Below are 10929 nucleotides of genomic sequence, written 5' to 3'. Positions count from 1 at the left end.
TTTTCTGCCACCAACTCACAGCTGATTTATGCCACCCCTGTAGGGTTCTCAAGGCTAGAGGCGTTCAGAGGTTAGCCCTTGCCTTCCTCTGCACAGCGACCCCGGACTTCCTTGGTGGTCTCCCTTCCAAACAGCAACCGGGGCTGACCCGAATAAGCTTCTGAGTTCTGACAAGACTGAGCTATCCTGGGCTATTCACATGCTAGCTCAGGTTAAACACCAACTTGTCATGACATCTGAATGCAGCCTAGATGAGCGGTGAACGAAAACCTAGTTGAAGTCTTGCCCGGTTCTTATTTCGACACCCTAACCCTTTGAAGTCTTGCCCGGTTCTTATTTCGACACTGCCTGGTCGGGAACCCTCCTGAAATTACCTGGAATTGCAAAGCGTTAGATTTCAAAGTGGCTGGCGCAGGTGATTTTCCTTACAAGATTTTTCTTTTTGCTGAGATTATCTGATAGATTGTCTCACAGGTGTATTTAGGGATGGGCAGCTTTAACTGGGGCCTGCTGCATTAAGCTCAACATAAAAAGCTGCTTAAATTAAATGCAGGCTTATTATACAAGGCTGCTAATCAAGCAGAAATAATCACAGCTGGTGCTTTCCCCGCCAAAGAGCTTTAAATTTAGCGAGCTGCAACATCATTTATGCTAACGTCTAGGATAGCCTTGATTTTGCTTGAGTGATTTAGTAAACATTTCTGCATGGCTGTGCAGCTCATTCATAGCAAAAGTCAAGGCTGTGTGTAAACTGTGATTCTGCAAGGATGCCAAAAAACAGAATTTAGCTTCCCAAGAATCTTTTGCTCGTTCTCCTTTTTTCTAAGATAGCTCTTGGGAGCAGTGTTCCCTCTAAGCTGAGTTAGTGTGAGCTAGCTCACAGTTTTTTAGCCTCCAGCTCACACATTTTTGTCTCAGCTCAGGGAGGAGGGCTCCAGATCAAACTAATTTATGCAGCAGCCAAATCGCTGGCTCGCCACTTTAATGCCAGTAGCTCACAAAGTAGAATTTTTGCTCACAAGACTCCACAGCTTAGAGGGAACATTGCTTGGGAGTGTGGAAAAGATGCTGAAAAGACGTGAGAAATGCTTGCTGAAGTCTCAGAAGGGGCTGCTGGTTAATATTTTCAGAGGCTACAGTAGGATTTCAGCATCCTTCCACAGCTCCTTGTCCCCCCACCCTCAAGAAAATTAGAATAAATGACTCAAGACTAAGAGGCAAGTTAAGAGGAACAAATAAGAACGCAAGAACATAAGAAGAGCCCTGCTGGATCAGCCCAGTAGTCCATCTAGCCCTTCATCCCGTCTCATCCAGTAGCCAACCAGTTCCTCTGGACGGCCAACAACAAGGCATAGAGGTGGAGATCTTCCCTTGATGTTGCCTCCTGGCTCTGGGATTCATGGGATTCGGGCCTCTGACTGTGGAGGTTCCCCTCAGCCACCATAGCTAGTAGCCATTGATAGACTTCTCCTCCATGAATCCATCTCATCCCCCTTTAAAGCGATTTATTCCTGTGGCCATCACTACATCCTCTGGCAGCGAATTCCGCATTTTAATCACACTGTGTAAAGTGGTATTTCCTTTTGTCCCTCCTAAGCCTACTGCCCATCAGCTTCATTCGACGCCCTCGAGTCCTAGCATTCTGGGAGAGGGAGAGAAAATTCTCTTTTTCAGCTCTCTCTACCCCGTGCATCATTTTATAATTGCCTCTTTTCTAAACTAATGAGTGCTTGCGATGTGTTAGGGGCAGTGGCGGTGATAAATTAGGACACAGAGAGCGCAAGGAAGTTTTTATATCTTCCAATACCAAGTTCCTCGCACTGCAGGCAATGCAAGGAAGGCCTGGTCCATACCATACATCACATGGCCTCGCTTCTGGCACATAAGCTTGCTCTTCTACTCCCCCCAGCTCCCCAGATATCGTGCAGGCTTTTGCTGGGCTAAAGAGAAGCAAAAACGCATGCTGCTTCCTTCCCCATTCAGCTCCTTGGTCTCTGAGCTCCAATGGGCAAAGAGCCGTGCCAGGGGAAATTCCTGGCCACATTAGGACAACACATTTGCACTGCCCAGGCCTCATGGACCAGTTGTGGGCTCTTGTGGGGCAGCAGGGTTAACTACTATTTCTTCAGCAAGGTGTGGAGGGGGACCTTTACAATAAGTTGAGCCTTCCTCCTCCCTCAGTTCTGTTCTTTATCTAAGCACAGAAGGGAATTTACAAAAATAAGTTATGCATCTGTTCAGTTTGCGCAATCTATCCGAGAGAGTGATTAAAATGTGGGATCCGCGGCTGGAGGGTGCAGCGATGGTCACAGGAGGAAACAGCTCTAAACAGGCATCCAATTCATGGAGGAGAAGTCGATCAATGGCTACTAGCCATGGAGGCTAAGGGGAACCTCCCACATTCCCAGAGCCAGGAGGCAATATCAGGCCTCTCTGCCCTGTTACTGGACCTCCAGAGGAACTGGTTGGCCAGTGTGTGAGACAGGATGCTGGACTAGATGGACTACTGGTCTGATCCAGCAGCGCCCTTCTTATGTTCTGAAGTCAGGGTTTGTTGGCACAGAATTTGGAATGCCCGGATGCACATATTTATTTTTTTTACAGCACAGAGTACACACAGCCCTGATTTGATTCCCGTGCCGCTTCTCAGCTTATTCTTGATTGTGCAGTGCAGCTGTCACTGTTTGCTCAAAAGACTGTTTCAATAATTACAACGCAGAGTACTGAAAGCGGTATTTAAGAACGCACACTTTGGTTTCTACAAGTTGTTCATATCAGCGGCATAAATCCAAGCCGTGCCATTTGACTCAAAACCATTTGTTTATGCTAGAAGTGTTAATTTTAAATGAATTTAGCAACTGCATTAGCCCGAGGCGTGGAATTTGTCATTACATGCATTGTTAGTGACAGATTGGTTCAATTTCCACACTGCAATCTTTAATGCTTCCAAACTTTATAGTGCAGCTAATTCACCTTGTAGGATACTGGCCTGGTCTTGTATGGACTGAAACTCTGTAGACAAAAGGCAAAAACAACTCAGGAAGGTGTTAAAAATAAATCTGTCACTCTCTCTTAGCAGCTCTCTGAGCATTACTTGGATGAGAACATGTCTGCTGACATGCCCTGCTTACTGGATCCACTAGCTCTCTGGAAGGAATCTAATCCAGGCGGGACTGATGGATTGCCTTCCTGTCTACCCCAAAAGCCAATTAGTTCCTTCAGGCCTTTAAGCAGTCTCATCGGACTGAGACTTTCCAACCCAATGTAAGAGACCATTTTTACAATCCGGCTGAGCAGACAGCCCCAAGGTTTCCAAAAGGCTTGTTTAACAGCAAAGGACAGGTCATTTGAAAACAAAATGTCCCGACCCAGATTGCATTACCGCAGGGGTCCCCAACCTTTTTGAGCCTGCGGGCACCTTTGGAATTCTGACACAAGATGGTGGGCACCGTCACAAAATGGCCGCCGCCATCTGCTTACAGTCACACAGTGAAGATCCTTGTCCTGAGGTGGCAGCGACTACCAAAGCAACTTTTTTAAAAAAAAAATCTACTCAGCTGATCAAATCTCCAATGCCCCCCCCCTTGCTGGGCAAAAGCCCCACCTGCTTTCTAAAAACACATGGTGGGCACCAGGAAAAGTGCAGGAAAGGTGCTGGCAGGTGCCGTGGCACCGATGGGCATCACGATGGAGAACCCCACACTACGTTGACAATAACCGACAGGCCCCAGAGTTATTTTAAAGTGGTTATTTCTAGGACTCGGTTTTAGACTCATGGGGTGCAGATCTGGTCTGGATCACAGGCACACACAAGATGTGTGCTGTTCCCCTTCGGTATGTTATCTGGTTCTCGTTCTCAAAGGAGAGCCAGCAGCTGATGCTGGAGTTCTGCCCCTGGGACACCAGATGCAAAACCGGCCCTAGAAAGCTGCTAGGGAACATGGTGATTCAGAACAGGGCTCTGGGGAAGGGTGGTGGGTACCAGAAACCCCCCCCCCCCACTGCTCACCCAACTGATAATGCCCCCTTGCCGCTTTAAGCCTGGTAGGAGAAAAAGAACAAGTGCAATGCTGTCTCCATCTTTGCACCCTGCTACGGTTTAAAAACAGCTCAGGGGAAGGGGGAGCGTTTCTGTCCAAAAACAGACAGTTCCACACATACCACTTGTAGCTCCTTGCCAGCTGGTTGTAATGTATGAAACTCAACCAGCCGGGCCCGCCTGCCTTCCACTTTCCCAGGGTGATCCTGAAAAGACCCCCATCCTGCCAAAGGTCCTGGAATGTGGCCTCTTTTTGAAACACTGCAGAAGTGATGTTACGGTTAAATGGCAAGTTAAAGTATTCTCCATGGGAAGGCCTAGATTTACAGATATTTCTGTTCAGAGAATAAATCAGATGTATGATAGAACAACGTTTTGGCTTCGACATTGCCTCGAGTGTCGTCTTCCTTTGGGGACATGAGGCCGACTGGCAACTTTCTGAACAGCTCGGTCTCCACATGCGGAGGTTCATGAGTGGCTATTAGCCACAAGGTATGGATGGAGCACTCTGTCTGGGGCAGTGATGCTCTGTCTTCTTGCTGCTCGGGGGGAACAGTGGGAAGGCTTCTGGAGTTCTGGCCCCACTGGTGGACCTCCTGATGGCACCTGGGTTTTGGCCATTCTGTGACACAGACTGTTGGAATGGATGGGCCACTGGCCTGACCTAACATGATTTCTCTTATGTTCTTATTATATCTCTGGTGGGACAGAGAATTTTTGTCCTTTGATCAGACCCACATTGATATGCTTTACAGATGTCGGACATACTGATCTGCCCAGAAGTAGAATGCAATCCAAAGTAACTGAACACTAATGATGGGGCTGATCCGGTCAGTTCCAATAATGCCCAGATCCATTGGAAGCACCACACTTCCAGCTTGGGGGGGTGGGGGGGTAGTCTTCATGAAGCTTGTGCCCTTTCCAGGCATGCAAAAGGCCTTTTCTGTCACTCCCCACCACTCCTGTAACACCAAGAGGGGGCTAGTGGAAGAATGCTGTCTGGGCTGGAAGGGGCACTTACAGCAAGGAGACTTCCAGGCCTGCATGACGTGGCCCATGAGTGGTCCCAATTTAAAAATGATCAAGGTAGTCAGCAGAACCCCTTCGTTTTAGCACAGGGGGTCCCCAACATTTTTGAGCCTGTCGGCACCTCTGGAATTCTGACACAGGGTGGTGGGCACTACAAAATGGTTGCTGCAGGAGGAGGAGCCAACCACAAAATGGCTGCCACCGGAGGAGGAGCTTTTTAAATGTCTGGAGGGTGCCCTCTTGTTATCCATTTTTAACAGGCTCGATTCCTCATTGGACACACAGAAGATCTGCTCACCAGTACCGAAATCTATAGCCACCTTTGCGGAAGTAGTCAAGAGGCTATAAATTCTAGGAGTCAGTTCCTCAAGGACACTCATCTGTTTTCTTAACAGAAAAACGCAACTGTCTTAAAAGTCTGCACAGAGAGCTGCTGGGTAAGTAATGTCATTTCAACTAAGTCTTCAATCTGTGGCAGTCTCGTTCCCTTCACCTCCTGGAAAAAACCCTACATGGTTGGTTTTTTAAAAATAAACTTACATCTCTGACAAAAATACAACCCTCTTCCCCTTACAATAGACTTATATAAAAGGGGAAAAAAGAGCTGAGCTTTGGATAAAGAAACAGGTCTGCTATCATGCACGGCAGAGCCAACCAAGTCAAACAGGTTAACAAAAGCAGGGGTCCAACCAGCTTTGGGTTCATGCCATGCCAACACATATGTATGATCAAGATGCTTCAAGCCATGCACACATGTTCCAGCTTAGCTGCTGGAGGGAAAACCACAGGGTGTTTCCAAATCATTTCATCAATATTGTTCCTTAAGATCGGTTAAGAATCGCAGCCTCACTGCAGATGTATGGGAGAAGGGGGGGGGGCGTGGTTTGCCTGAAAGACGAGAAGCGCCAGAGGGTGGCGTTACTGTGTCCACTGGCCAATATATTTTCCTTCCTAGTTGGGGTCTTGGAAAAAAACTTACATATTAATCCCTAACTGGAGGAGTTAGAATATATATTTTTTTAAAAGCAACAGCTCAGGAAAGCCCTCAGCCTCCACTTTAAACAACTGCCCTAATTCTATGCTTCGTCTTTTTTTGCCGGAAGACTCCTGATGGGGGCCGCTTTCAGATATTGCAGGGTGTCAGCTTTCTCTGTGCCACTGTGAGGACAGGCAGCAGCTTCTTGGCGGGGGAACTTAAGGGACGAACGTGTATTCATTACGCCTTGCAAGCCAGCATCGGCATGGCAGAAATGTGATTTGTGAAGCAGCTGTCAGGTGGAAAGTGAAACCCGTTTTTTATCCTCACTGCTGCTTGTGATACAGGACTTGGGGATACAGCTGGTGATAGTTTCCATAGTCTTTTGCTGGTACTGATTCTGGAGTCCCAATCTGAAACTGATCAAGGTAGCCGGCAGGACCCCTTTGCTTTTAGCACAGGGGGTCCCCAACATTTTTGAGCCTGTAGGCTGCTGCTGGAGGTGGAGCCAAGCTCATAATGGCTGCCATGGGAGCTGGAACTACACACACACACACAGAGGAAGCCCAAGCGAAGGGGAGAAGAGGTATAACTTAAAAATACACTGGGATGGGGCAGTGAGAGAGAATAAAACCAACACTGTGGTGGCAGCTCCAACTGGAATGAGATTTTAATCTGCACAGCCAATCTGATCTCTGGCGGCCAATCAAGTGCCCCGGACACCAGGAAGTGTTGGCGGGCACCACATTGGGGACCCCTGTTTTAGCCCAACGGAAAGAAAGGATTTCACTGGTCGCCAGTGGTTTGACATTCGGCTGTCAACTGGCTGCTGTGAGAGAGCGTTTCCCCCTCCTGCTGTGTAAGTGAGGGTCTCTTCTCTAAAGCCCTGTTAACTAGGAGACCTTTGCTAGGGAGAGACTGCCTCACACGCTGGAGTGGCGAGACTGCCCCTGCCTGAGTCCCTTGTTCCCACGCCACTCCTGGAAAGTTCCTACCCACAGAGATTCTGTAAATGTGGACCCTCTAGACATGCTAATCCGGCCACACGGCAAGAGGCAGAAGCTTCATACCTTTCCAGGGCAGCAAGGGAGCAACCAAATTATTCAGCAACTGGCTGTACAATTTGGGGGCATGACAGGGAGAAATAATTTAAAACAGTTAGACTCCATCCCATGGCCCTTTAACTAAGCAAATATTGATATGGGTGTCGACTTTCTTTCGGCCAGCATTTGTAAGTTCCTCTTCTTCAACAAAAGAAGAGACACACACCCGTGTTCCCTCTAAGCTGAGTTAGTGTGAAAAAGATCTAGAATCCACTACACACACCATACTTCATTGCCCCCTCTATAGGGATATCCGATCTCGTTTTATTACCCCATTTCTAGAGGGTAAGAGCTGGCACTCTGATGACTCAACTGTTCACTTTCTTCTGTTTAATTCTAATTGCGAAATAATGGAGGCTGTTGCAAAAATTTTATATTATGCAATCAGAGGACGAGACTTGAATAGCCAAGTGTAAGTGACTGATGCATCTTAGTATTTTCCCCGTATTTCCATGATGTTTTCTGCTTACATGCCAATAAAGGTTTTGTGTGTGTGGACATTTTCATCTTAGCTCTGGAAAAATGGCTCCAGAGCAGACTAATCTATGCAGTAGCCAAATCACTCGCTCACAACTTTGATGCCAGTGGCTCACGAAGTCGAATTTTTGCTCGCAAGACTCCACAGCGTAGAGGGAGCATTGACACTCAGCTGTGCTAAAAGGGGGGGGGGTTCTTTCTTTTTCTTTTTGCAATGGCATACAAGCCTGAAAGCTTGCTCTCTATAGGCAACACGTGAATCTCAGGCTAATTTGTGTCTCCTCTGACCCACACGGGCAGAAGCGATTGTGCTAGCTGGACTCAGTGGAAAATAAGAAAGGCCTTGATGCTACACGGCAGGCAGAGGACAACAACCCTTTTTAGAAACACCAAAAGGGCACTCTTCTGAGAGATTAAAACCATGCGTGCACACATGCAAAAAATAAATAAATTAAAAATGCATTCTCCCCGCCCCACCCCCCAAAACACACACTTCAGACCGCAACAGAAAGTCCGTTTCAAGCGCAGACCTGTTCTTTGGGATGCAGGAAGCTCACTGGCTGCAGGCTCTGTACCTGTTGGTCCAGGAGGCAGTGCATACGGCAGAGTAGATGCTGGGGCTCCCGGCCTGACATGCTGGAAGGAGGTGCCGGAAGGGGGAGGGGGAAGAGAAGAGCCTGGATTCAAGGCTGTCGGAGAGGCCTGGGGTTGTGCTGGATACAACTGAGAAGGCAGGGAGCTGGGAGGGTTAGAGGGGACGTACAGCGGGGAAGGGTTAACGTAAGAGGCGGAAGCGGGAGGGGCGAGAGGCTGTTGGGGTTGATAGAGCGGCGGTCCCCCCGTTCTGAAAGAATACTGCTGCGCTGGCTGACAAGCTACACAGGAGGGAGGCAAAAAAAGGAGAACCGGAGTTAGTTGAGATAATCTGACACATGTCTATAATCATCAACACTCCTTGGAGTACTCTGCATGCCTTCCCTGACGTCATAATTATTCAGGATGAATGGATTTTGACTGGATTCCCACTTAACACACAGGCGAGAGAAGCTGAATTCATCTTAACCTCCAGCTATTATTTACGCATTGCACCAACATGCCACCGTTTTTCCTTCGTAAACTGCCTCAAGTTTCGTTTCGTCGGATTTCCGGGTGCTTTCCCCATCCTGGCAATGCCTAGACTCAGCATTTTGGGTTTTGGCAATGCTGCTGCATCAGGTGCCGTCTAACCATGCCCAGAAGTTTTAAAGAGAGAGCACTGTAACTTATGCAAAGAGTTCTTATTAACTTAAAATACCCATTGCTCAGAGGGCTCTCTCTTCCAAATCCAGTGAATCACAACTCTTCGAAAACGGTGATTCCCTTCCCCCTAGTATGATAGAAATATATTAAAAGTATGGTGATGAAACTACAAGGAGAGGGGAGGTCTCAAATGAGTCTCCCAACGCTGCAGTTATTTCTCTGTAAAGTATATTTATTGCCTCTAAGGCGACCTAAAAGCCATTTGTCGACACCATCAGCAATCGGGAGACCTGTTTTTTTTAATCCCAGTTCAACAAGTGAGATTTATGACCTCTCAAGACTGTTGTGGAGATACAGATATACTGCAAAATATTATGGGCTTTTGGGATAAGACGGTGCAAGACGAATCTAAGCCTGCTACATTAAAAAAAAGCCTACATCCCATATTTCTTGTCAAATTCCAATGGAGCTCTGCTGGACACGTCTGGCAACATGTGCATTCTCATAACCATTCCATTTGTCAGACAGGGGTCCAAAGGCCAGAAGTGTATTTTGCAACACAAACTAATCTTCCTTCCCAACTGGTCAAGTTTCATAACAACATTGGTGCAATCTAGCATACTGAGCTTCAAAATTATAAAAAACATATGCTGGGTGTTGGATACAATACAAAATCTTTTAAAGAGTCAAAATGACAGAATATGGATTGGATCCAGCCAGTTTATTCCCTCAATCTCACCTAACTCTCTTCTTTACTACAGCCTTCATTGGCTTTGCCCACGCAGATCCTGAGAGTCTTTTTGGTGGCCAAAGCCCCCCACCCCCATCCGGGCTGGCAGAAAAGCTGGGTGGATTCAACCAATGCATCTTATTAGGTGGAAATACTTGCCTCTTTCTTAATGGGTCAAGCTATGGATTCAGCTTCCACTATACTTTGATCAACATAGAATCATAGAGTCCAGGGTCCTCTAGTCCAACCCCCCTTAACAGTGCAAGAAATTCACAAATACCTCCTCCCCATACCCTCAGTGACCCCTGCTCCATGCCCAGAAGATGGCAAAAAAACAAACAAACCACCCTCTCCAGAATTCTTGGCCAAAACTGGCCTGGAGAAAAATGGCTTCCTGACCTCAAAGTGGCGATCAGCATTTCCCTGGGCATGTAAGAAAGGGCTACGAGAACTAAGCACTGAGGCAACCCTTCTTGCCCTCCCTCTCATAACCTGCTTAAGTTCACAGAATCAGCACTGCTGCCAGATGGCCACCTAGCCTCTGTGTGAGAGGTGGAATGAATGGGGAAGGGAGGGGTGAATGGAGGGTGGTTGGAATGATGTTGGTATGTTTGGTTTGTGTGATTGTGGAATGGTTGGAAGAATGGGGTAAAGGAGGTGAATGGGTTGATTATGAATGGAGTAGAAAGGTGTGTGAATGTATATTGGGAAGTGTTTCATATACAAGAGATATGCCAAGTGTTGTGGCATACATTTTTTCTCTTGGTCGGGTAGAATGGGATTTGGTGTTTAGGTGTTGGGTAGATAAGCACAGATAGGTGGGGCTGGTAATGGGATGGTGGGGACCGATATTCCAGGCTGGTAGAGAACAGAAAAGACATGGGAACGAGAAATGGTCAGTAGTTATATGACAAAGAATGTAAATATTATATGTACAACTCTTAATGTGAGAGGGTTGGGGAATCCGGTGAAACGGGCAAGAGTTGGAAGATATATTTATGAATTAAAAGCTGATGTGGTCTTTTTGCAAGAGTTACATAAGGGGGGGAGAGAGAGAGAGGTGAACTTTCCTGGCTTTGGGAAAGGAAAGAAATTTATTGCTTCAGGCTCCTCGAAAAGTAGAGGGGTGGGAATAGTAATAAATTCCAAAGTTGATTTTGTTGAGGATAAAGTATTGAGAGATAAGAACGGAAGGTTTATTTTTGTTCAGGGACACCTGGAGGGAGAGCCGGTGGTTTTAGCTTCTATTTACCTCCCTAATGTGCATCAGCTGAATGTATTTTATAGGTACTTGCAGAAGCTTGATAATTTTTCGCCTCACACGAAGATAGTAGGG

The 10929-nt window shown here is 47.0% G+C and overlaps 1 protein-coding gene across 1 annotated transcript in view; it reads right to left on the bottom strand.

Annotated features, from left to right (window-relative positions):
• SEC31A (SEC31 homolog A, COPII coat complex component) overlaps positions 1-10929 on the bottom strand; it is an 85662-nt gene that overhangs the window by 11728 nt on the left and 63005 nt on the right. Inside the window, exons 21-22 of the mRNA XM_015417916.1 lie at positions 8155-8499; positions 2974-3012 (exon numbers count right to left, since the gene is read on the bottom strand). Coding sequence (XP_015273402.1) covers positions 2974-3012; positions 8155-8499 — 384 coding nt within the window. The remainder of the gene's footprint in view (positions 1-2973; positions 3013-8154; positions 8500-10929) is intronic.

The sequence above is a fragment of the Gekko japonicus genome, unplaced genomic scaffold (assembly GCF_001447785.1).
Source record: "Gekko japonicus isolate JY-2015 unplaced genomic scaffold, Gekko_japonicus_V1.1 scaffold752, whole genome shotgun sequence".
Lineage (NCBI taxonomy): Eukaryota > Metazoa > Chordata > Lepidosauria > Squamata > Gekkonidae > Gekko > Gekko japonicus.
The sequence above is the reverse complement of the archived record's forward strand: the minus strand, read 5'-3'. Positions and strand labels throughout refer to the sequence as shown.